The 27032-nt window shown below is 51.7% G+C and overlaps 1 protein-coding gene across 1 annotated transcript in view; it reads right to left on the bottom strand.

Annotated features, from left to right (window-relative positions):
- Positions 1 to 18232, bottom strand: part of THAP4 (THAP domain containing 4) — a 42977-nt gene extending 24745 nt beyond the window's left edge. The window contains exons 1-2 of the mRNA XM_069477251.1: positions 18015 to 18232; positions 14392 to 15554 (exon numbers count right to left, since the gene is read on the bottom strand). Coding sequence (XP_069333352.1) covers positions 14392 to 15554; positions 18015 to 18091 — 1240 coding nt within the window. The 5' untranslated portion in view covers positions 18092 to 18232. The remainder of the gene's footprint in view (positions 1 to 14391; positions 15555 to 18014) is intronic.
- Between the last annotated feature and the right edge of the window lie 8800 nt (positions 18233 to 27032).

Genomic DNA, 27032 nt, shown 5'->3' with positions numbered 1-27032 from the left:
ACACACAGGGAAACCAGAAATGGTGGAGAAAAACTAGAGCAAATATTTATAAAATAAAAAAGACATAAAGGGGGCCCAAATAGTTATTTCCAGGTGCTACATTTGATTACCTAATCTAAAAGTCTAAATTGAAGAAGTATTAGCACTGATAGCACGGGGGCAGGGAGGATGTTGGCCTATCATAAGAGACATAAAAGATTTCAGGAGTTTTGTAGGGCTTTGCCCTGAAGGACTATGTGAACCTGTTAGTTCACAGATCAAAAGCTGCATGGCCTCAGGAGGGCTTCTCGGGCATCTCACCGATCAGTGGCAATTCCCGAGGCCACACTGTCTCTGACCTGAAGGCTCCTTGTAGGACAGAGGCTCAGTATGTGGCCACAGGGTGAGAAGTGATCAAGAGTGCCTGCCTGACCCACAGACACCTGCAGCTAGAAACAATCGGCCTAAGGGACAGTTCCTGCTTCACTCCTGACTACTTGTCTCAATCAACAAAAAAATAGATAAAGAAATACAGAGCCCCTATATTTCTGTTTAGCCTTTCTGCTAAGTGATAATTTTATCTTAGGACTTAAAAGTTTATTTTAGAAAGATTTTGTAACCATTTGCTCATGTAGATAGAGTAAATTAAGGGATCTCTAGAAGCTTTTTGGGAGACTTTAAACCTAACCGAACTACCTGTTGTTATGTAAATCTGTTACCACTGGCAACCAATCGCTATACCAATAAATACTGATGCGGGACTTCACTCGAGGCCTCACAGCTCTCGGGAATGTAGGAGGTCCCCCTGACTCCCCCATCTTTATAAACTATATTTTCACCTCTGTGTCTTCTTTTATTTCTATATTCTCTACTTTCTATTATTTCCTGATCCCTTTCAATGACCCCTGCCAAAGGGACCTGATTTTTGCTGGGAGCGTAGCTAACTCCCCGCAGGAGGAAGCTTCCAGTTTCAACTTTGCAATGTAAAGAGCTTAGAAGTCATAACTCCCATCTTTACAAGAAAAACACTGAACGAACTGAAAATCAACAACTTTTCTTGGACGCACCAGAGGAGTGAGGTCACAGACATCCCCCACCACCGAGAGAATCACCTCCACCTGCTTACCTGGAGCAGCAGCTGCAGGAGATGTGAACTGGTGGGACCTCCTGATTTGGAGTAAGTGCTGGAGGCTAACGGTGGCAAGCGTGAGAACCTCCTGGGGCCCCCACATTTCCATGAGTTTTACCTCCAGGAACCCCATCAGGTTCTCAGCATGAAAAGCCAGGGAGAAACCTCACGTCTCTGCCAGGGGAGAGGAAGGCGACCATGTGAAATGGGCCCAGGCATCCTCTAAGACAAAGGCTGCTCTGCACTGACAGACCTCACCAGGGACTCATCGCACCTGGGGGAGGGTGTTTCCCCACTTCACCCCCTTCCTGTCTCACCCACAGTGGGGAAAAGAAGGGAGGAAATGCCTGTGAAGGTCACAGGTCACAGCTCAGGGACACACAGGCCACTAAAAGGCTGACATCTATTAAATTAAAAAAAAAAAGATTAGCTGGGCATGGTAGTGGCGCACCTGTAGTCCTCCCCAGCTACTCGGGAGGCTGAGGTAGGAAGAGCTCTCGAGCCCAGGAGTTCGAGGCTGCAGTGAGCTATGACTGCACCACTGCACTCCAGCCTGGGTGACAGAGCGAACTCCTGTCTCTAAAAATAATAATGGGAAGAAGAATTGTAAGATATGGACTACTGCCCCCCAACACTACAGGGCTCCAGCATAACAACATGCCTGGCAGTGGACAAGCCCCCAGGCAGTGGAAGGTGTTCTTACAGAAACCCAAAGAACAGGGGAGACAAAAACAAGGACCCTTGACAATGGGAAGCCCCGGCTCCTTCGGCTACTGCAGAGATCAAACACAGCCTGACCGCTAGCTAGATTCAGGCGAGACCTCACAGCAAAGGCTCATTTACCTTGGCTTCTCTTACAGTCATGTGATGCCTAACAACGGGGGCACAGTACGAGCAGTGGGTCCTCGGGTGGTTTCTTTGTTGTGTGCACGTCAGGGTGCACCTGCACAAACCTACATGGTCCAGCCCACCCCACCCTGGGCTATGTGGGATGCCCTAGTGCTCCTCAGCTACAAACCCGCACAGCATCTTACTGTACTGTCTTGAATGCTACCGTCGGCCTGTGGTCCCCAGCCCCCAGGCCGTGGGCCAGTCCGTGTGGGGCTGCACCACAGGAGGTGAGTGGCGGGCAAAGCTTCATCTGTATTTGCAGGGCCCCCCCCACCCCAGCCCTGGTCCGTGGAAAAACTGTCTTCCATGAAACCAGTCCCTGGTGCCAAAAAGGCTGGGGACCGCTGCCGTAGGCAACAGTAACACAATGGTAAGTATTTATGTATCTAAACACATCTAAAAGCAGAAAAAGCACAGTCAAAATCTTGTATAAAAGATAACACATGTCACATCTGTACAGGCCACCTTCCACGAATGGAGCCTGCAGGACTCACAGTGGCTCTGGGTGAGTCAGTGAGTGGCTGGCCAGGACGTTACTGTACACGGCTATCAACTTTATAAACACCGTACACTTAGACTACACTAAATTGATTTTTTAACAAGTGACTGAGTTATGATGGCCACAATGTCACTAGGTGACATTAGAGATTTTTCAGCTCCATTATAATCCCACAGGACCACTATGGCGTATGTGCTTCAGGTGACTGAAATGTCGTTATGTGACATATGACTATATCTGATGTGTCATGTCCACCTTTCAACAAAAAAATTACAGGCTGTGCTAAAGGCACAAAAACACCGTGTCAAGAGACAGAACAAACATCAGAACCAGACCAACATGCCAGAGATTCGGGAATTCTCAGACACTGTGGTGAGCACGCCAAGGGCTGTCACGGAAAAGCGGACTTGTGAGAGCAGACGGGCAACGTAAGAGGAGAAATGGACGCAAGAGTCAAAGGGAAACGCCACCAATCAGAACACCGGGACGGAAACGAAGACCCTCTGACGGCTCATCAGCACAACGGACACGGTGAGGAAAGAACCAGCGAGGGGCAGATATGCCAGCAGAAGCTTCCCAAACTGAAATGCAGAAAGAAAAAAAGAACAAAGGATTAAATAAACTCCCCAAATCCAAAATCAGACTATCAGAGAACTGTGGGACAGTTACCAAAGTGTTACATATGCAGAATGGAAAGACCAGAAAGAGAAGAAAGGAGAAGAAATACTCGAAATAACAATAGCTGAGGCCGGGCGCGGTGGCTCAGGCCTGTGATCCTAACACTCTGGGAGGCCGAGGCGGTAGGATCGCTCGAGGTCAGGAGTTCGAGACCAGCCTGAGCAAGAGTGAGACCCCGTCTCCACTAAACAAAATAGAAAGAAATTAGCTGGACAACCAAAAATATATAGAAAAAACTAGCCGGGCATGGTGGCACACGCCTGTAGTCCCAGCCACTCGGGAGGCTGAGGCGGTAGGATCGCTTGAGCCCAGGAGTCTGAGGTTGCTGTGAGCTAGGCTGACGCCACGGCACTCTAGCCCAGGTGACAGAGCGAGACTGTCTCAAAAAAAAAACAAAAACAAAAAAACAATAGCTGAGAACTGTCCAACATCAGTGTCAGACAACCAACCACAGATCCAGGAAGGTCCAAGAACATCAAACAGGATAAACTTCAAAGAATCTACACGGGCATATCATATTCAAGCGGTAGAAAAGCAAAGACAAAAAAGAATGCTGAATGAAGCCAGAGGGAAAAGTTCTTACACGTAGAGCAAAAAGGATAAAAATTACAGCAGACTTCTTGTCAGAAACCGTGCAAGCAAAAAAAAAAACCCAAACATTAAGAGTAGAATTCTATATCCGGTGAAACTATCCTTCAGATGCAAAGGGGAAGTAAAAACTTCCTCAAGTAAGAATGAGGGGATCCCTTGCCAGTTAGACCTTCCTGCAAGAAATGCTAAAAGCAGTTCTTCAGGGAGACGCAATGTGACACAGGCCAGAGACACGACTGTGCGTGAACAAGGAAGGGCATCTGCGAGGAGTAAGGGAAGGTAAAATAAAGTCTTTCCTTTTTTCTCATTTTAACTGACCTAATAGAAACTACTTGTTTAAATTAATAATAGTAACTGTGTGATTGTAGTACACGTGCCAGTGAAATCAATGACTGCATTTCGTGAGAGATGGGAGACAGGAACTGTGAATACTGTTGGAAGGTGCTGGTACTGCCTACGAAGCAGCCTAGTGTTTGAACGTGGAATTAGTTGGAAATGCACAGTGCAAGCTTCAGGACAACCACTAACAACATTTAAAAAAGAAGTATAATTGATATGCTAAGAGAGGACAGAAAATGAAATCATATAAAATGCCCAGTTAATCCAGGTGTGGTGTCTCACACCTGTAGTCCCAGCTGCTTGGGAGGCTGAGGCAGGAGGATCACTTGAGCCCAGGAGTTCAAGTCTAGCCTGGGCAACACAGCAAGACCCCATCTCTAAAAAATAAAAAAAATTTAAAAATTTGAAAAATAGAACGCTCAGTTAAAATCAGAGACAGCAGGGAAAACAAAAAGAACCAAAGAATAGAAAGCAGTTACAAACATGGCTGACATCAATCCAGCAATATCAATAATCACTTTAAATGTGAACGGTCTAAGTACACCAATTAAAAGACAGTCTGTCAGAACAGATTAAGAAAAAAGACCCAACTATATGTTGTCTATAAGAAACACACTTTAAATACAAAGAGAATAAAAGTAAGGGGATAGAGAAAGACATACCATGTTAATACTAATCAAAAGAAAGCTGGAGTAGTTTCAGATGAAGTATTAACAGATACCAGGATAAGAAACATTGCCAGGGAGGAAGAGGGGCACCACGTGCCGATGAAGGCATCAATTCTCCAAGAAGACACGGGATCCCCAAGGCGGACGTGCCTAGCGACAGAGCGTCAGGCTGCACGAGACAAAAACTGACAGAACTGCCAGCAGCAACAGGTGATGGGCTCGTTGTTACAGCTGAGACTTCCACACCCTCCGTCAGAAACCGAGACAGCAGCAGGAGAAAAGCAGTGAGGACGCAGCGGACTCCACAGCACCAACCAAGGCCAAAATGGACACGTCTGGACTACTTCATCCGACAGAACACACATTCACTGAGACCACACTCAGGGCCACAAAACACGCCTTAACAAATCTAAGGGAATAGAAACCATACAAAGTATGCTCTTGGACCACAATGGAATTAACTAGAAGTCAGTAACATCAAGATAGCTGAACAGGCCAGGCGCAGTGGCTCACGCCTGTAATCCTAGCACTCTGGGAGGCCAAGGCGGGTGGATCGTTTGAGCTCAGGAGTTCAAGACCAGCCTGAGCAAGAGTCCAAGACCCCGTCTCTACTAAAAATATAAAGAAATTATATGGACAACTAAAAATATATACAGAAAAAATTAGCCGGGCATGCTGGTGCGTGCCTGTAGTCCCAGCTACTCGGGAGGCTGAGGCAGGAGGATCGCTTGAGCCCAGGAGTTTGAGGTTGCTGTGAGCAAGGCTGATGCCACGGCACTCTAGCCTGGGCAACAGAGTGAGACGCTGTCTCAAAAAAAAAAAAAAAAAAAAGATAGCTGAACAATTCCAAAATATTTGGAGATTAAACAACACACTTCTAAACATATGGAGGCCAGGTGCAGTGGGTCATGCCTCGAATTCCAGCACTTTGGGAGGCCAGGAGTTTGTGACCAGCCTGGGCAACATTGTGAGACCCTATTTCTAAAAAAATTCACCGGGTGTGGTGGCTCACACCTGTAGTCCCAGCTACTCGGGAGGCTGAGGCAGGAGGATCGCTTGAGCCCAGGAGTTCCAAGCTGCAGGGAACTGTGACCACACGGCTGCACTCCAGCCTGGGCAACAGAGCAAGACCCTGTCTCAAACAAACAAGCAAACAAATAACATGTGGGCCAAAGAAGAAGTCTTAATAGAAATTTTTAAATATTTGAACTCAATGAAAATGAAAACATAACTTATCAAAATTTATGGAATGCCACAAAAAGAAATGTTTAGAAGGAAATTTATAGCATTGAATATTGGCAAAGAAGAAAGATCTAAAGTCAATAATCTAAGGTTTTACCTTAGGAAAACAGAGAAAGAAGAGCAATTATGCCAAAACAAAGCAAAACAATAAAAACTAGATTGGAAGTCAGAGAAACTGAAAACAGAAAACGATAGAGAAAGCCAACAGCACCGGCGCACGGATGTGTTCACTGCTTGGAGGCCACCTGAACCCCACAGATCAGGGATTTTTATGAGGGCTGAATGACGCAGGCACGATCAATTATTAATTAACTCAGCCTCTAGCCCTTCTGCCCCTCCCAGAGGATGTGGGGGGAGGGTGGGGCTGCCAGTTCCACGCTTCCAATCCCGGCTTGGTCCTTCTGGAGAGCAGCCCCACCCAGGGGCCCCCAAGAGTTTCCTCATTAGAACAAAAGATGCTCCTGTCACCCAGAAAAGTCCCCGAGATCACGAGCTATGTGTCAGAAACCAAGTCAAAGACCAAATGTCACAACAAAAGATGCTCCTGGCACCCCATCACTCAGGAAATTACACGGGTCTTGGGAGCTCTGCGCCAGAATGTGAAGCAGAGACCCTTCTATCTATCTGTCTATCATTTATTATGTCACAGCATCTACTAAAGAAACTGAATAATTAATGCCTTCCAAACAGAAAGCACCCAGCCCAGATGGCTTCACTGGTGAATTTTACCAAGTGTTCAAGAAAGAAATGATACCAATTTCTATAATCTCTTCCAGAAAATATTAGCAGGGGAAATGCTTCCTAAGGCACTGTGAGTCCGGTATTACCCTAATGCCAAAACCAAATAAAAACATTACAGGAAAGGAAAACTATAGACCTATGTCTTTCATGAACACAGATGCAAAATCCTTAATAAAATGTTAGCAGATTGAATCAAAATATGCATTAAAAATTAAATAAAATTCTGATAAAAAAATAAAATTCGACCACTCTTGGGAGGCTGAGGTGGGAGAATTGCTTGAAGTCAGGAGTTCCAGACCAGCCTGAGCAAGAGCAAGATCCCGTCTCCACTCAAAAGAGAAAAATTAGCCAGGCATGGTGGCACACGCCTGTAGTCCCAGCTACTTGGGAGGCTGAGGCAGGAGGATCGCTTGAGCCCAGGAGTTTGAGGTTGCTGCGAGCTAGGCTGACGCCACGGCACTCTAGCCCAAGCAACAGAGTGAGACTCTGTCTCAAAACAAACAAACAAAAAACCTCCACAAAACTATAAAACTCCTAGAAGAAACACAGGAGAAAATCTAAGTGACCTTGGATTTGGCAATGAGTTTTAGATGTAACACCAAAAGCATGATCCATGTCAGAAAAAATTGATAAGTTGAACTTTATCAAACTTGAAAACTTCTGCCCTGCCAAAGATACTACTAAAAGAATAAATAGACAAGCCACAGACTGGGAGAAAATATTTGCAAAACACATATCTGATAAAGGACTTGTATTCAAAATATACAAAGAACTCTTAAAACTCAACAATAAGAAAACAAACAACCCCATTAAAAAACAGGCCAAAGATCTGAACAGTATACAGCTCAGTAAAAGAGATACAGACAGCAAATAAGCATTTATAAAAAGATGTCCAACAGCATATGTCATCAGAGCACTGCAAATTAAAACAGTAACGAGATACCTCTACACACCCATTGGTCCGGCTAAAATCCCAAATCCTGAGGCTACCAGATGCTGAAGGGAGGGGGCAGCAGGGGCCCCACTGACGGCCGGTGACGGTGACGCAGAGCAGGACAGACACTGCAGGGCAGCTCAGCAGCTTCTCACAAAGCTAAGCACACTCCTATCACACGATTCTGGAATCCCACTCCTAGGTATCTGCCCAGTGGACCTGAAAACTAATCTCCACACAAAAACCAGATGCGAGTCTTGATAGCAGCTTCATTCATCATCACTAAAACCTGGAAGCAACAAGACCTCCTTCAACAGGTGAACGGATAAACAAAGGGTAGTACCTCCATACAATGGAATATTATTCAGTGATAAAACGAAACGCCTACCAAACCAGGAAAAGACGTGGGGGAGCTGTAAACACACAGTGCTGAGCGAAAGGAGCCCGTCTGTCTGAGAGGACTACAATGTTATGTTCCACAATGGCCACGCTTTCGAACTACGCGGCATTCTAGAAACGGCAAAACCACAGAGACGGTAAGAAGGTCAGTGGTTGTGGTGGGCTGGAGGTGTGGGGGAAGGGACGGGTGGGTGGAGGACAGGGGACTTTTAGGGCCATGGAACCATACTGTGGGGTACCTGACAGCATGCATTTGTCGGAACCCACACGACGCAGAACGCAGCGAACCTCACCGTACACCATGGACTGTTAGTAATAACGTGACAAATATACCACACTAACAAGATGTTAATTACAGGGGAAACGGGGCCAGGCGGTGACGGGACAAAGGGACCCTCTGTACTGTCTTAACACCACGGAAATTCTCTGTAACATATGCTGAATTTTTCTATAAATCTAAAACTATCCCAAAAATCTATTAATTAAAAAAACAGGCCGGGCGCGGTGGCTCACGCCTGTAATCCTAGCACTCTGGGAGGCCGAGGCGGGTGGATCGCTCGAGGTCAGGAGTTCGAGACCAGCCTGAGCAAGAGTGAGACCCCGTCTCTACTAAAAATAGAAAGAAATTATATGGACAGCTAAAAATATATATAGAAAAATTAGCTGGGCATGGTGGCACATGCCTGTAGTCCCAGCTACTCGGGAGGCTGAGGCAGAAGGATCGCTTAAGCCCAGGAGTTGGAGGTTGCTGTGAGCTTGACGTCACTACACTCTACCCCGGGCAACTGAGCGAGACTCTGTCTTAAAAAAAGAAAAAAAAAACAATCAGCAGAAGTTGGGGAGTTGGTAGAAGTAGAGACAAAATAAGAACGTCGGAATATTGGTAAGTGCTGAAGCAAAGGACGGTACGGGGCTTTATTATACTACCCTGTTTAATCTGCATACATTCAAGATTTTTCACCAAAATTTTAAAATCCAGATTAATTCAAAAATTGTATGTAGATAATCAATCTATCAAGGAATGAAAAAAAAAAACCCAGATTTTTGAAGCAAGTCAAATGGCTGAATCGTATCTAATAGCCATGAGCACCCTCATTTTATCAAGAGCGTTCCCAATCAGCAAGCAAGCTGGGCAACGGCACCGGCAGGAAGGAGCTAAACAGTGAACACACACAAATGTCCCCTCATGGGTCACAGAAACGCAGACAGTGCATCCTCGAGGAACTCTCCTCCTTTGGGGGAGGGTTTTCTTAGAGCCAGGGTCGTAGCTCACTGCAGCTGAACTCCTGGGCTCGTGATCCTCCTGCCCCAGTCTCCCGAGGAGCTGGGACCACCGCGCCCAGCCTGTCCATGGTTTGAAAACGTGGTAACGTCCAGAGTCACAGAGGGCTTGGAGGGCAGTGACCACCCCCATGAGAACACCACCTGGCCCCAGCTCCGGGAGGACACCTTGGACTAACCTCTGAAGACCACTGGCCCCGCTGCTTCACTCTGGGGAACCTGTAGAGAAACAAAGGGGCTGCCCAGAGATAATGGACTGAATAAATATGCGCATACCCCTTTCCACATACATCCCTAAGAAATGACCCAAAGATTCCTTCAGCAGAGAACAAATCCGTATCAGCACTGAGAACCACGGAGAGAGCAGACATCTGAGGACACGGCACAGACCACGGACCGCAGGTGGAGCGGCCTCCTCTCCCTCCCAGAACCTGGTGCCCGACAGCTCCTGCACCTTCCCAGGCCTCGGCCTTACGCACGGCAGGGGGAGCCAGGCAGGGCAGCTCGCCGGCGGGGGGCGGGGGGGGGTCCGCTTCTCCCCACCCTCCCCGGGCTGCTCTGGAGTCCAGCCTGCCCCTCCTCGGGACCACAGTCCTCCCTGGGAGCCACGTTCCCTCTTGGCTGCTGGCTGCTTGTCCAACTCCCCTTCATGGGTACACTTCTTAGAGAAGCGCCTTGTCCCCGGCCCTCTCCTGCCCCTCCACCCCCACCACTCAAGGAGACTTGGTCCCCAGTGACCTCTGGTGGCCAGCGCTGTGCGCCCTCCTTTCTGGGTCGCCTCAGTCTCCTCTCCTGGACCCGCATCCGCTGCACCTCTAGCGACACGGCCGCTCCCGTACCCAGGGCTTCAAACACCTCTGCCCCCCACACTCCAGACCCACACACCAGCCCTAACAGGCTGGGTGCTGGCATCGGGCTGCCTGTTCAAAACCGGCATTAGCACCTCAAACTCGTCCTCACTCCCACCTGCCTGCTCCTTCCCCACCACAGTGGACATGGCACCATGCACCCAGGTGCTCGAGCCCAAATCCGGCAGGTGGCCTTAGAAGTCACTCTTCCTTCCCCACTCTGCCGAGTGAGTGCCACAGCACCCTGCCACCCCTGCCACCGCCCACCGTCTGAGCCACCACCACCCACCCTGGGGCCTGCAGCAGTCGCCAGAGCCCCCTCCCTCCTTCAAGTCCCCTGTTACCTTCCTCCACAGCAGTGGGGGGTCTTCTGCAAAACCTAAACCACATCAGGCTGCTCCCTGCTTAAAACCGTCCTATTAATTCCCAACACATCAGGAAGGAAATAATCGAGGAAACAATGAGGAAAATTTTCCACACCTAAAAAGCCATGAGCCTTCAGATCAAAAGGGCCCCTAAGTGAATGAAAGCAATGAGACCCAGCAGACAAAGCTGGTGACAGGGCAGCCAGGTACAAAAAGAAACCCCGCCCACCTCTGCAGGAAGAGGCGGTCTCCCACAAAGGAACCAGAGTCTATCCTGTTCCATCAGACAACGGAACCGCACAGAAGGCAAAGAAATGATTCTTTAGGTTCAGATAGGAAAGGGTTTTACACCCAGAACTGTGTTCTCAACTGAACTATCACTCAAATACTCAAGCACACAGAAAAACCGACTCCCTCAAAATATTACTGGCATATGAATTCTTTAAAAAAGCATTAAACATTTCCAAAAAGGGCTGGGCACGGTGGCTCACACTTTGGGAGGCTAAGGCAGGAGGATTACTTGAGGCCAGGAATTTGAGACCAGCCTGGGCAACACAGTGAGACCCTGTCTCTTCAAAAAAGTTAAAAATTAGCTGGGCGTGGTGACACACACCCATAGTCCCAGCTGCTCAGGAGGATGAGGCAGGAGGAGTCCTTGAGCCCAGGAGCTGGAGGCTGCAGTGGGCGTCAACTGCGTGACTGCACTCCAGCCTGGGTGACAGAGGGACACCCTGTCTCAAAAAGAAAAAAAAATTCCAAAAAGGAGAACAAGCGTGGATACAATAAATAGCAGTGAACAAAGTAACCAGTAGGATCTAAATAATTACCATTGCCTGATGGCGGTAAAAACGAGAACAATATGGGACTAAGATCCCAACAGTCTCAACCCAGGGAGGGCTCACCTGAGAACTGGTCTGAGAACTGGTCCACCCTAAACACTCACAGAAACACGAGCTTACTTGTTTTTAAAACTGAAAGGTATCTACTAGAAGAAAAAAGAAATGATGAGAAAGCTTAACAATTTAAAAAATAAAAAGGTAGGCCCAAGTTCTAGCTTATCAATAATCACAATGGCAAATAGATTGCTCTATAGAGACAGCAGCTCTCAGATTAAGTTAAAAATGTAACTATAAAATAAAGTGACATGAAAAAATTGAAAACGAGATAAAGAAATAAGAGATTAAATGGGACAAAGCAGCTTTTTTTGTGTCAACAACAGTGAGGAAAACTACGCCTCTAACAGCGTGGTCTTGACCATGAAGCAAAACTTGACAGACGGGCGAGACGCTCCTGGGAATCGGACACCGAGTACCCAGCAAGAATTACCTCGAGTACCCAGCAAGAATTACCTCGCAGACCGGCAGCTGATACAATTATCAAGATCGCAGCCTCTGCCCCACAGAGAACAATGTAACCGACGAGTGGAGAGGATACATTCTTCTCAAGCCACAATACAGCAGTCATAAAACAGACTGTGTATTAAGCCATAATGAAATCTCAAAAGATTCCAAAAAGTAGAACTCTTTTTTTTTTTTTGAGACAGAGTCTCGCTCTGTTGCCCGGACTAGAGTGCCGTGGCGTCAGCCTAGCTCACAGCAACCTCAGACTCCTGGGCTTAAGCAATCCTTCTGCCTCAGTCTCCCGAGTAGCTGGGACTACAGGCATGCGCCACGATGCCTGGCTAATTTTTTCTATATATTTTTAGTTGTCCAGATAATTTCATCCTATTTTTTAGTAGAGACGGGGTCTCACTCTTGCTCAGGCTGGTCTCGAACTCCTGAGCTCAAGCGATCCTCCCACCTCAGCCTCCCAGAGTGCTAGGATTACAGGCGTGAGCCACCGTGCCCCGCCTAAAAAGTAGAACTCTTTAAGGGATCATATTAAACCTTAATGTAATAAAATTTAAAAAACTACAAAACAATTAGCTCCCCTCCCCCATCTATCGACTTAAAAATCTGCCAACACCCTTCCAAATAACTGTAGGGTTAAAGGGGGACTCAAGACTGAAATTACAAGCCAGGCAGGCTTGAATAGCCACAGAGCAGCACCAGGCACGTGGCCGGTGGGGTAGGAGAGCCACAGCCTCAACTGCAGGTGTGAGGAAGGGTGCCCGGGGCCAGGACAACAGGGCAGAAGGGAGGAGCAGAGAAAGAAGGGAGGACCAGGGAACAGACCGCCATTCCGAGGTGCAGGCTGGCTGCCTGGAAAGACCTGCAGCAGTGACAAACTGTGGGAAGTCAGACCAAAAGGAACAGAAAAAAGCTACCAAAAGCAACACCAGGCATGAGAAACTACAAAGACAGCTTAAAAATGTGAGCGAATGTAGCATCTGAAAATCTAGATAAATGGCACTCAGTGCGGCTTTTCTCTCCCAGGTGCCTGGAAACACATGGAGGGGCCTTGAGGAGGGGATGTGCTGGTGGCTGTTGCTGTGGGGACCCAGCAGGCCCTGCCCACTTCATCCCACCAGAAATCGTCACCGTCCTCTCTGACAAACACTGGTCCAGATGGAATGAACAGTGTGGCAGGAAAACGTTTTCCGTATGTGTGTAACAGACAAAGAACGCTACCCTTAATATGTAAAGAACATCTAGAAACCAATTTTAACAAACACCTGACAGCAAAATGGGCAAAAACTTGGACGCAAGAAACATAAAATTATACTCAACCTACTCGTATACAGATAGACATGTATGGAAAAACACAAAAAACAATCTAAAAGATCACACATCAAATGTTTAATAGCAAAAACGAGTAAAACTTGGGAGGTGAAGCAGCTGAGGTGGGAAGATGGCATGAACCCAGGAGTCTGAGTCCAGCCTGGGCAATACAGTGGCCCCGTCTACATGTAAAACAAAACAGGCCGGGTGCAGGGGCTCACGCCTGTAATCCTGGCACTCTGGGAGGCCGAGGCGGGTGGATCCCTCGAGGCCAGGAGTTCGAGACCAGCCTGAGCAAGAGCAAGACCCCGTCTCTACTAAAAATAGAAAAAAATTATCTGGCCAACCAAAAATATATAGAAAAAATAGCCGGGCGTGGCAGCACATGCCTGTAATCCCAGCTTCTCAGGAGGCTGAGGCAGGAGGATTGCTTAAGCCCAGGAGTTTGAGGTTGCTGTGAGCTAGGCTGACACCACAGCACTCTAGCCCGGGTGACAGAGTGAGACTCTGTTTCAAAAAAAAAAAAAATAAATAAATAAATAAAAAATAAACTTGGAAGTGGAAGGTGGGTGAGAAATGGGAATTTTTGCCATTTCTTAGCCTATATATTTCTGTAGTGTTTTAACTTTACAACAGAGAATGCATTATACTTGAATAGATGTTAACATTGAATAGATGTCAAAAGAAATAATTATTAATGTTCAAAATGATAACTTCAAGGATATTCACTAAAACATGAATGGAAAGAATCTCCCATGGTTTTGAGAGTCTCTTATGTTTTTCCTAATGGTTTCCTTCATCTGTTTTATTTCACATTTAGACCCCGACTCACCTGCGGTTGATGCAACAGAAGCTACCTCCCCGCTACCCTGCACTGAGCAGTGCAGGCTTCCCCCACCGACGTGAAATGCGTCCTTCTCCCCTAAACCCCCACACACAAAGATGCCTCTCGCGTGCCCGGGGGCAAGTGAGGCCAGCTCTCCAACCTGGGTCCCTCGTCCACGAGCTCTGGCTGCTACCAGAGCTTCCTCCTGAGACCACAGGGCGCACGCAACCCACGGACACACTCAGGGGACGTCAGCCACCTGCAGGAAAACCCCTCCTAATGGGAAGGAAGCGTGGGAACGGCAGACGCTCTGGTACTGACCGCGGCTGGGGCACAGCAGGCCACTCAGGTAGGGGAAGCTCACTCTCTTCATCTCGTCCAGCTTCTCCTGCAGCTTGCGCACCTGGCTGTCGGAGCGGCTGACCCTCTGCCGCAGGCTCTTCAGCTCGCCGTTCTTCTTCTCCACCTGCTCCCGCAGGCAGCACACCTGGCTCTTGTTCTGCCGGGAGGAGAAGCAGTAGGAGTGCAGCGAGTCGATGAGCTTGCAGGCCCCTGACGCCGACAGGATCACCTCGTTGATGGACATGGGGCTGGCGTCGCTGTGCTCACTCTGCACAGCCTCCGCCGCTGGCTTCGGGGTGACGTCGGCTGGAGGGGCAGAGGGGCTCTGGGAAGGCTTCTGAGGTGTGGCTGTCAGCGAGGAACTGGGGGGGCTCTGGGTCAGGCTCTTGTCGGGCCCCAGGCCACTCCCACTGCAGCTGGGCTCCACATCTCTCTTCAGCCTCTTTCGGTCGATGGGCTCTCGGGGCACAGACGGCCTTTCTCGAGTGTGCCTGGAGGAGAAGCTGTACGAATGAAGCGAGCCAATAAATTTACATGCCCCAGATCCTGGGGGGGTAAAGTCATCCATGGAAATGCCACTCTTGTCTGCCATGCCCCCACCGGCGGAGGAGGGGGTGTTCTCATCACCTGCATCTGCAGCAGACACTTGTGCTTCTGCCCGGCTGCCTGCCGCCGTGGTGGCCGGTCCGTCTGCTGGAGTTCTTTCCAGAGCCTGCTGTGCCTGCGCCTGGCCGGCAGCCTCCCGGGCAGCCCTGGGCGCGGTTTCGCCCTGCAGAGCAGCTCGCTTCAACTTGCGGGGCTCTGGCTTGGCCATCGGGTTTTCACTCGAGGATGATGACCAACCTGCAGCCACTTTGCCAGCTGCTGTGCTGGAGTGGCCCCTCACACCCCCCGTGGTCTTGCTGGTGTCCTTTCTCCGAGTGCGGCCATGGCCTCCAGCCCCCCTCTTCTTCTCAGTCAGGTGGAAGATGGACGGCACAGCCGTGGGCTTGAGCAGCCGGTGCTGGTCCTCCAGCCTCTTGGAGAAGCTGTCTTTGGTGAAATGCTCACTGCAGAGGAATGAATACTTCGTGGGGGTCCAATTTTCTCTCTGAACAGCTTTTAACCACTGGATGAGACGTTTTGAGTCCTTTAGCGGGAACCTGCAGGACCAATAACAAAGTAATTAGAAACCAGTTAAGTGTTTCCCACTAGGAGGATCAACTATAAAAGCAAAACAAAGCTTTGTAAACACCCAAATCTATACTGACTTCATCTGCTTAAAATATACCTTAATAAAGATTTAAGAAACATCTTCTACTTGTAAGTTATTACTGGAACAGAAAGATGAAAGACCCATTGTCTACCATCAAGGAGTTCACAGTCTGTGGGGCAGACAGAGAAGGCAACTCCTCCCAGGCTGCTGTAAATGCCCCACAAGGACCCAGGATGCGTACGAATAGCCACTGGCCACGATGGCAGCAGGAAGTAGTTCCTAGAAGCTCACAGCTGACCAACCCTTCCACTTTGCCTGGAGGGCAGGACTTGGGGCACTAATACCAGGATGGTCGAGGCCCCTCCTGAGAAGCCAGGCTGGTGTCAGCCCACAGAGGTGGGAGCAAGGGGCAGGAGAGCACCCCAGATAGCCAGCATGAGGACAGCACCAGCCACCGCTCAAGCAGCTGAGGACGTGGGAACAGGCTCTGGAAGGTAAGATTCAAAAGCTGTAGTTCTGTGTTCCTGCTATACTTCCACTACCACAAGTAAAACTGCTCCCTTTAATGGTCAACCAGCCAGATGAACCTTGAGGACATCGTGCTGAGTGGAACACGCCAGTCACCGTGATTGGCTCTTGAGGTCCCTGGAGTACTGAGACTCACGGAGACAGAAAGTAGACGGTGGGTGCCAGGGGCTGTGGAGAGGATGCTATGGGGAATTAGTGTGGTGCCGAGATTCTGCTTTACAAGATGAAAACAATTCTGGAGATGGTGGTGGTAACGGTTCCACCAGAATGTGCCCCTGAACTGCACACTTGAAAATAGTTAGGATAGTAAATTTTATACATATTTACCATAATAAAAAATTCAGGGAAAAAAGCAACCAGTCCTGAAAAATACTGAATAAGATATTGAACTATTTCTTGTTTATTGCCTAATAAACATACTTAGTAACCGTTTCTTCACTGAGGCAAGATCTGTATTTCAGAAAACAGACCTGGCCAGGCCCAGTGGTTCTCGCCTGTAATCCCAGCACTTTGGGAGGCCAAGACAGGAGGACTGCTTGAGGCCAGGAGTTCAAGAGCAGCCTGAGCAACCCGTCTCTTAAAAACAGCAACAACAATAAAACTAGCCGGGAATGGTGGTGCAGGCTTGTGGCCCTAGAGGGGAGGCTGAAGTGGGAGGATCGCTTGAGCCCAGGAGTTCCAGATTACAGTGAGGTATGATTGGGCCACCGCACTCCAGCCCAGCCAACAGTTAGACCCTGTCTCTAACCAAAAACAAACAAACGAACAAACCAAAAAACCCCAAACTGCACAGGATGCTGAGGAAGAAGGGCGGGGGCAGTCGCTCCTCGCCGCTATTTGCCGCACCTGAGGTCCTGGATCCCACCAGAGGCCGCTGTGGACCAGGACCAGGACCCACCCTAGAAAGTTCTGAGCAGCGTGACCTTCTAACCTCCTTTCTCAATCTTTTGTGCGCCGATTCCAAGGACCCCCGCCCCGTCCCATTGCGCGTCCTCTGCGCCGTCCACCTTAGGCCGCTGCCGTGCTCCGCCTGGTCTTCAGAAACAGCAGCAGACCTGGCGGACACGGCTCGGAAGGAAGCTGTCAGGAAGGCACGCTGGCTGACGGCTGGCAATCCCAAGTTACCGGTTCTGATCGACCGCAACGACTCAAGGCTCAGAGCGGCCCACTGGGAACTTCCAGGATCGCTATAAATAGCACGTGCCAGTCCCGTCTTTAAAACTTACAAGCCGCCGTGCGACACACCACAGAAACATCTCGAAGGGGCTGTTCTCTAAGCGGAGTTCCTTCGGGCCGCCGTCCTGGCAGCTCCCGCGTGTCAAGCCGCAGCACGGGCGCAGCGGTCGCCGCGTCCACAGGCCCCGCGGGGAGCGGGCCCGGCGCGGGAGCCGGTCCGAGCTCGGCCCTGCGCGGCGGGCTGCGCGGCGCGCGCCTCTCCCGCACGGCGCGGCCGGGCTGCGGGGCCCCGCGCCGGCTGCCGGAGGGCCTGCGACTCAGGAAGTGCGGCGGCCGCGGGCGGGCCGGGCGCGCAGTCGGGCGAAACCCGCACCGTCGGCCGCCGAGCGGGGACTGCCGGACCGCGGCTCCTGGACGCCGGCGGCGCGGCCCACACCTACCGCGCGCGGGCGGACGCGGGGCCGCGGCGGGACAGCAGGGGGCAGAGGGGCCCGGTGGCCGCGCCGGCCCGAGGCGCCCGGCCCAGAGACGGCGGCCCGAGCCAAGGTCACACAGCGCCCGCGCCCACCGCCCGCGGCGCCCGAGCGGCCGAGGCCCGGCGCCACCGCGCCCCCGGCGCTCGGGCGGGCCGCGCGGCCTCAGTTTCCCCGCGGGGCCCGGCCGGGCGGGGGCGTGGCGGGCCGGGGCGGCGGCGCTCGCGTACCTGTGGAAGGAGACGGCGCGCTTCTCGCCCTTGCCCTGCCGGTTGGAGCAGTTCACGGCCGCGCAGCAGATCACCATCGCGGGCCTCGGCCCAGCCGCGCCGCCAGGCTCCGGCCCTCGCCGCCCGCCCGCCCGCGGACCGCCCCGAGGGAGGGAGCGCGGCGGCGACACGGCTCGGGACGTGGGCCGGCCCGCGGCGTCCGCGCCGTACGGCAAGATGGCGGCGCGGGCGCCCGCCGCGGCCCGCCCCCGCCCCCGCCCCCGCCCCCGCCCGCGCCCGCGCCCGCGCCCGCAGCGCGCTCGGGCGTCTCCGCGACCCGCGGGGCGCAGCCGGGCCCTGGAAGCGTCGGCAGGAGGGCCGGCGGCGGGCGAGGGAGCCGCCCCGGCGCGGGGAGTCCGTACGGCGACATGGGCGCGTCGCGGCCCGTCCGTACGGCAAGATGGCCGCGCCGGCGGGCGCCGAGCTGGCCTCCGCCGCATCGACGACTGCTCCTGCGTCCTCTGAGTGGAGGAAGCGCCGCGCGTGGCGAGCGCAGTGTCCCGTCAGGCAGCAGAGCGAGCCGCCGGCCCACGAGACCTCCCCGGACGGCCCTCCCTGCGGCGAGAGCTTGCGGCGGTGGCCCGGCCGTACGCCAAGATGGTGGCGCCCGCGCACTTCCGCCCTGCGCCGGATGCTCGCCGGCGCCCGCGTCCCGATTGGCCCCCGCGGCGTCCGGTCGCCGCGTCGCGCTGCGGGCGGGTCGGAGCGACGCCGCTCGGGTCAGTCGGCGGCCGGACGAGGAAGATGGACGCAGGTGAGGAGCTGCCTGGGCTGGGCCCCCTCTGCGGGAGGTGGCGGCCGCGCCCTCGGCCTGGCCTGCCCCGGCCCGGGCCGGCGTGACGCGCTGCGGGGCGCGCCGGGGCGGGATGGGCCCGGCGGTGCGGGGGCGCGGGCGGCGTTTGCGGCGGGTGGGGGCGGCAGGGGGACCCCGGCGAGGGCCGAGCCTGTCGGCCGCGCCCCTGACGGTCCGTCACGCCGGAGCTGCTGGGGCCTGTCCGCCCCGGCCCGTCCGCCCCGGGTTACGGGCTCGGCAGGCCCGAGCGCTGGCCCGGCGTGGCGGGCGGCGGGCCTGCGGGCCTGCGGGCCGGGAGAGGCGCGGCGGCCGCCGGAGCGCGCCGGGAGGGCTGCGGCAGTGCGGGGTGCGGACGCGAGCGGTCGGCCACAGCTTGGCCTTCCCGGCTGGGAGCGCGGGAGTGGAAACTGCAACTTTTGCGAAGTTATCGGTGGGCTCGAGGCGAGAAATACGTTTCAGTAACCACAGCGTCCAGGAGTCCTTTTTCTGTGATGGGGAAGAGAAACAGCGCATCCAGCTCATCGCGTCTTAATTTCCTGGGGTCCTAAGGGAAAGTGCAGGCGGCGTGCGCGTGTTGATGTTTTTGCCTGTCCTATCACGCTTCTGCCCAAGCCAACAGGAGACAATTTTTTGCTGCCAAGCTATTTTGGAGACTTAAGTCGGTACCAAACCCATCACTTGCCCAGTAGCCCCAGGTACATTTTCACACAGCAGTATCAGTTCTTTGGTTACTTACGGAAACCGATTTGCCGCCCTTCAGCTGTCCCCGTCTGTGAAGGGAGACCTTCGTCTGGTTTAATTCTACCTGTCATCCGGAATGGCATTGTTTTTGCTCGCTCTTTTCCTGGCAGCTGAAACATAAACTTATTAAGATCTTAGTTTGGAAAGTATAACGTGTATGGCCAATGTTTATTTGAATGATTTGTGGCATCTCGTCACTTAAATCTGTTAGATGGCTGGAGGAAACAGGAGCCCCGAGTCCCCAAGGAGCCTGTTGACAGATGTATGTTTTGTGATGGTTGTTTTTTAGAGCAAGTACTAGACACTATTGTACTATTTGCAGCTGTGTACTGTTAACTATTTGTTGTGCTATTTGTGTTTAGGTATTATTGTTTGGATAGGTAAGTCTATCCATGTGAGAGACTTGGTTAAGGTGAGAACAGTTTGATATGGGTCATTGTCTTAAATCTGAAAACCATTATGTTCAAGTTAGGAATACAGCTGTGTAGTCACATGATGATACTGAATAGGAAATGCTGGTACTTGTGGGATCAAAGTAGAAAAGGGTTTTGCATTTGAAGGCTTGTTTATGCTCATAAAAACATATGACGTTTTTAGGATATGGGAGGGAGTTTTCCATCCGTCATGATGCTGTACATCCTTTCAGGAATGATTAATGGTCCACCCTCCTCCAATCCCTAGAGTCCTTGAAAATTCTGCCTGCCGTGAGCATGTGTAGTATAGTTTCTGTTTGTTCTTGTAGTCATTCACTCAATAAACTGTTTGTTACTGTGTGCCAGGTATGTGCCAGCCCTTGTTCCCCAGGACTAGAGGAGCGAACAGATAGAAACCGCTGCCCTGGGCTAGCTGACGTCCTAGACGTGAGACCAGCAGAAAGCAGCAAGGTGTGTGGCTCCTGCGGGAGAGTGATGTGGGCCCAGCAGGAGGGGGATTGGAATTGTGGCCAGGGTGGCCAGGAGAGGTCTTACTTCGAAGGTTAAGTTCTGACCAGGACCCCAAGCAGTGCAGAAGGTGGGGCAAGTGGCTGATGGAGAAGCACAGGAGGCTGGTGGGGCTGGTAGGGCTGGGGCTGCAGTGGGGGATGAGAGAAGCAGGGGCTGAGAGCGGGAGGTGACGTAGGCCCGACCATGAGGCCTTGCTGGGTCACAGTGAGGACTTACGTGTTTATTCTGAATAGGATGGTGACACTCTGGAAGGTTTTGAGAGGAGGAGTAACATGATCAGACTTATGTTTAACAGAATTGCTCTGGCATCTGTGTGGAGGCTGTGCTGGGGCAAGGGCAGAAGCAAGGAGACCAGTGAGGAGGCTGCTGCAATAAGCCAGGCCATAGATGGGGGAGGCTGGGTCAGGGAGTGGAGAACAGGTTGACTGCTGGGTGTGTTCTGAAGGCTGAGATGATAGGGTTTTTTTATGGATTGGAAGTTGGGAGTGGGATGTACAGAGAGGCAGAAGTTAAAGATGGCACCACGGTTCACGGCCTGACCTAGGAGACTCAGATGGGGAAGGTTGGGGAGGTCCTGCCTGATGGGGAGCTCTGTGTCGGGAGTTTGATTTGTGTGTGTTAAGTGTGAGGTGCCCGTTGGACATCCTTGTAGCGATGCCCAGAGGGCTTTTGGATCTACGGGTTTGGAGCTACGGGAATAGGTCTGGGCTGGAGGTGTGTGGGAGGCCTCCTCAGATGACGCCATTCGCCTGCGGGTGTGGGTAGAGAAGAGAAGAGGCCAGGGGGGCAGCCCAGGGCCGCTGGCGTGGAGAGGTCCAGAAGGCGGCAGGCAGACCACAGCATGGTTGTGTTCCCCAGCAGTCCCCTCGGCACTGTCTGTACTTCACGTCTCTCCCGTCCAAGGAACAGGCAGTTCCCAGCTCTTAAGTAGCCACGCTCTGCACCCTGGAGGACGCAGCCGGCACATGCAGACGTCCGTGTGTACGTCCGTATGTAGCATGTATGGATTGATCGAGTGAGAGAGAGAGACAGGCTCTTGGTCTGTCTCACAGGCTCAAGCACAGTGGCTCAATCATAGCTGGTTGCAGCCTTGAACTCCTGGCAGAGCCAGTATCTTCTGTTTGCACCTCTGGTTTGTCACATCGTGTCTGGCATGTGGTTTGTAATTGAAAAAACAAAACTTGAATTAATGATAACTTACACATCCCCCTACTATGAGAATTTCAGTTTATAAAGTTTAATGTAAATCCAGTCTGTCAGCGTAACGTGTGAGTCAGTGGGGAGGCCTGCCACAGGGCGTGGGTCTGCACATGCGTGTTCTGCCACCGTGCTCTCAGTGCGTTCTCGTTCTCTGATACAGCTTAATTTTGGGTCCCTTCCCTTCTTCCTGCCATCCCCACCAGCATCTTCATGTGGACTCTCAGGGATTTTTAAAAAATAACTATGTGCAAACTGTTACTTTAAACGTAAGGGTTTTCTAAAGGAAGGGGAGAAGCCTTTGTTGAATTTATTTGTAAAGTATAATCTTTTGGAAGACAACTTAGAGGTGCTTTAGGAACACATCTTTCAAAAGGAGGTACATTATAGAAAGCCCTAAAAGAAATCTATTAGTTGCATATTTTTTGTGGTCCACCCCTCTTAATTGGTACTAAGTAGAGAGAAGTTGATTAAATTCATTGAGCACAATTCCCTGTTTTTCTGCCTGTCAGATTAATGCTATTAAATCGTAATACTTTTTTCTAGTGAAATCACCATATTATTAAAACACTTTCTGCCTTCTCTGGCAGTTGTGATCACAGAAGTCTCGGGGGAGGGAGTATGGAAAATCAAGCGTCTGGGGCCTCGGGGACCAAAAGGAGGAACTGCTTCTAAGGGGGTTTCTTTCCTAAGGGGGACAGTACCTCTCTGTCGTCGGGCCTGGGAGGCTGGAGGTGGGTGTTCCTTTCGAGGTTTGACTTCTATCCCAAGAGCTCTGTGAACTGCTTTGTAAATGACGTGATGTGGTGTGTAAAGATGGTGACATTATAACAAGGAATGTGAAATATGGCAAGGAAGCCTCTCTGGAGAAGTGTGCTGCAGCTGGCCGCAGGCCACGTGGAGCTGTGATCTGAGGGTCAGAGTGGAGTGTTCACGTCGGTCGGTCTGTGCAGGTGTTAGTGATGTGAGCTTCATGTCCCACCTGTCTCAGGTTCTCACCCCCCCGGGGCAGAGCTGGGGGCTTTGCCCAGTTTCATGGGCGAAGAGATGGAAGCTTAGAGAAGTGCAGGCATGTGCCATGCAGCCAGTGAGGGGGCTCTGTCTCCAAAAACAAACCTCAACAGAAATTAGAAGTGTCATTTCCGAAGAGTTTTCCTTCCTCCATCACAAAGTAAGATCTGGAAGGTCAGGGAGCTTGTGGTCGGGTCCAAGCCCCTCAGCCTGTGTTGAGTGAGGATGTCTCAGTCCGGGGCCCTCACAGGGTCTTCCTCTTCAGCTGGAGCCGTGAGGATGTCCAGGCAAGGTGGGGTCTGCTCGGAGGGCCCGTCTGTGACATCCTGTCCTCCAGCACGAGTGGGGCAGCGAGGAGCGTCCTGATTCAGGGCAGACTTTCCCACACCTGCGCAGGGAACAGCTAGCCCCGTTGGCCTCTTCTGGTGGGAATCACTGCGGGCCGCGTGATCCTTGCTGCCAGCACTGCAGGGGAGCAGCCTAAGGACCTTTAACCAGCCCCGAAGTGGTGTGGCTGGCTTCTGCTCTCTGAGTGCAGTCTGGTCTCTTTCTGTGCAGCGTTTGTTGTGTTGGATTCAGTTTTAACAGAGAAATTCCGGATTGGTTCAGTGTCTGCTTACATTGTGCCAGGGGTTGCACTTCAGTTTGGCCCCAGACTGTGTCTCACTCCGGCTGTGCTGTAATCCTTTCACCCCTTTCAGAGGTTCTGAGAAGCTGGCCCCGAAAGTGTCATTGCTGCGCTTCCTACACATTCACTTGTTTCTCTCCGTGCACTGCTCTGAGGAAAGCACAACTGTTCCCATTTTACCAGTGAGAAAACCGAGGCACAGAAAGGTTATCACCTTGGAGGATCCAGTGCCTGGCTAGTCGTGGGCTCCTGAGCAGCGCTGTGCGCTGCCAGGAATGTGTGCGATCGGTGTAGATGCTCCCCACCTGCGTAGACGCTCCCCACCTGCGTAGACGCTCCCCACCGTGTAGATGCTCCCCACCCGCGGTGTCCTCGGTGTCCTCCGCAGACAGAGGCGAAGATGGGCCCGTCGGAGGAGGGGGCAGTGCAGTGGGAGGCGTGTGGGGATGGGGTGAGGGGCGTGTGCGCAGCTGGTCCTGGGGGAAGGCGCGGCTCCCACCCACGGAGGGTACAGTTCTGGGGGGAGGGCAGGGGAGCCAGGAGGCCTGGGCATTTCTGTAGACAGGAAGAGCACTGAAGCGGGGGTTACGGCGTGGGTGCCCCCCTCAGGGACCCCATGGGCGATGTACACTGTCGCTTCGAGACCCCTGTTGCAGTGGCGAGAGCTGTGGCTGCTGCTTGTCGTTTTGCTTGCTCCAGGTGTCTTGGTCTCCCTTCGGGTTTGTGGGGGGCAGTCTGAGGCCACGCCCGTCCCTGTGATGGCTGCGGCAGATACGCGGATGTATTTGAACTTCACAGAGCACCTCTTATTACCTTCACTCTGAAGTTGGCTTCCTGGCCTGTAAAGTCTGCTAATAAACCCAAGAAATATGCCTGCTTTGCATTTTGCCACTTCAGTGGTGAAAACCCTCAACTTCAAAGCTGCGCAGGCATCGTTATTCTCCTTCCAGAGTGAGCGTTTCTCTTGTCTTCCTTACCTACGTGTCTCATTCCTTATTTATGTTTTTAAAATGAGAAGCTAGTTGTCTTAGCAGTTTCTCAGACTGGGTGCAGTGGCCTCACACCTGTAATTCCAGCGCTTGGGAAGGCCAAGTGGGGAGATCACTTGAGGCTAGGAATTGGAGACCAGCCTGGGCAACGTAGTAAGACCCCGTCTTCACAAAAAAAATTTAAAAGTAAAATTTTCCAGGGGCAGTGCACACCTATATTTCTAGCTACCAGGAAGGTCTCTAAAAATAATTATCTTTTAAAAAGAAGTTTCTCAGCCGGATCGGTGGCTCACGCCTGTAATCCTAGCACTCTGGGAGGCCGAGGCAGAAGGATTGTTTGAGCTCAGGAGTTCGAGACCAGCCTGAGCAAGAGCGAGACCCCGTCTCTACTAAAAACAGAAAGAAATTATCTGGACGATTAAAAATATATATAGAAAAAATTAGCCGGGCATGGTGGCGCATGCCTGTAGTCCCAGCTACTCTGGAGGCTGAGGCAGGAGGATCGCTTGAGCCCAGGAGTTTGAGGTTGCTGTGAGCGAGGCTGATGCCACGGCACTCACTCTAGCCTGGGCAACAGAGCGAGACTCTGTCTCAAAAAAAAAAAAAAAGTTTCTCAATGTCCAGATTCTGATACTACAGACTTCATAATTCAACGAGGTGATCCTTGTCCTAATGACATGTGCCACATCCCTCTGAAATATACATGTCCCCAACTTATGATGGTTCGACTTAACAGTTTTTCAACTTTACAATAGTGTGAAAGTGATACATGTTCAATAGAAACATAGTTCAAATTTTGGATTTATTTATTTAATTTTTTGAGACAGTCTTGCTCTATTTCCCAGGGTAGAGAGTGCAGTGGCATCATCATAGCTCACAGCAACCTCAAACTCCTGGGCTTCAGTGATCCTCCTGCCTCAGCCTCCCGAGTAGCTGGGACTACAGGTGTGTGCCCCACACTCAACTAATTTTTCTATGTTTTGTACAGACGGGGTCTCGCTCTTGCTTAGGCTGGTCTTGAACTCCTGAGCTCAAGCAATCCCCCTGCCTCAGCCTCCCAAAGTGCTAGGATTACAGGTGTGACCCACTGCACCTGGCTCAAATTTTGAATTTTGATCTTTTCCTAGGGCAGGGATATGTTCCATGGTACTCCCGAGACGCTGGGCAGCTCCCAGTCAGCCAGGGAGTCACAAGGAGAAACAACTTATGCTCTGCGGGTACTGCGTGGCCAGATGACTTTGCCCAGTTGTGGGCTAATGTAATTGTTCTGGGCACATTTAAGGTAGACTTGCCTAGGCCGTTAATACGATGTTTGACAGGTTAGGTATATTAAATGCATTTTCAACTTAATGATAGTTTCGAGTTATGTTGGGTTCTACAAAGAGGTACTCACCCAAATTGCTCATTTTAGCTCTGCAATACCTTAAAAGACATATATGCCAAGGCGGCAATAGAAATCACTACTGTTTTCTGGCCTCTAGCCTTCGTTTGGTATATAGACTCAAATCCAGAAAGTCTATTCTCGAGAAAAAAGGACGCAAACACCCATCTTATTTCGATTTACAACACTGCAGGACAGTAATTCCAATTTTGTTGCTGTTGGAATGTTCTACTGTTGTCTGAAACCCTCCCAGGGTATCCCGGCTTTGAACTGCTCTAGGAAAAGGGCAGAGCTGGGCCTGGGTCCCCGCAGCTGAGGACTCTTTCAGCAGGGAACACCGGGCCGCCTGGCGTCGTGGCCGTGTTCCTGCTGCCTGTGCTGCTGGAGACGCCGGCACGGGCCTCCCGACCCTGCGGCTGGGAACAGGCTGCATCCGGCTAAGCCTTCGGGGGCAGTAAAATGTGCGTGCCTTTGACGGTGGAGTCCTCACGTTAACGACACCAGCTGACATAGGAGCCATTTTGTCTGCCAGCAGCACCTAATGGGGAGTGTTTCTGGAAATACCACGGCCATGTGGCGAGGCTGTCCTGCCATCCCATTGTGTGGGTGAGGGACATCCACACTTAGTAACGAAGCGACCCAGGAACCTACTGCCTGTGAGTGCCTGAGCTGGGGTGTGAACGCTGACTGCCAGAGCCGGCACCCGCCAAGGGGCCTGTGCACGACTCGGGAACACCTGCAGCGACGGGGGCTGGCGGTCTGTGGTGGGGGGTCACTGGGAACGCGCCGAACAGGGCGTGAGTCGCCTGAGCGAGTCAGCAACCTCAGCACAGCGGGAGATCTGGAGGGGAGCTGCCTTCATGGGGAACGGTGATCCCGTGGTCGTGAAGGATAAAGGTGGGGAAGCCACAGATGTGGTGTCGTCCCGTCTGTCTGTGAAGTTGCGTGCACAGGCCTGTGCGCAAAGACTGTGGAAAGATGCCCTGCTCGGTGATGAGGCTTCAGATGACTTGTGTATTTTTGTAGTCTCCAGTATTTTTTATAATTAGTTTCCATCATTCCTTTTTTTTTTTTTTTGAGACAGAGTCTCGCTCTGTTGCCCGGGCTAGAGTGCCGTGGCGTCAGCCTAGCTGACAGCAACCTCAAACTCCTGGGCTTGAGGGATCCTTCTGCTTCAACCTCCGAGTAGCTGGGACTACAGGCATGCGCCACCATGCCCGGCTAATTTTTTCTACATATTTTTAGTTGTCCAGCTAATTTCTTTCTATTTTTGGTAGAGATGGAGTCTCACTCTT

Source organism: Eulemur rufifrons, chromosome 1 (assembly GCF_041146395.1).
Source record: "Eulemur rufifrons isolate Redbay chromosome 1, OSU_ERuf_1, whole genome shotgun sequence".
In the NCBI taxonomy this organism is placed as follows: domain Eukaryota; kingdom Metazoa; phylum Chordata; class Mammalia; order Primates; family Lemuridae; genus Eulemur; species Eulemur rufifrons.
The sequence above is the reverse complement of the archived record's forward strand: the minus strand, read 5'-3'. Positions and strand labels throughout refer to the sequence as shown.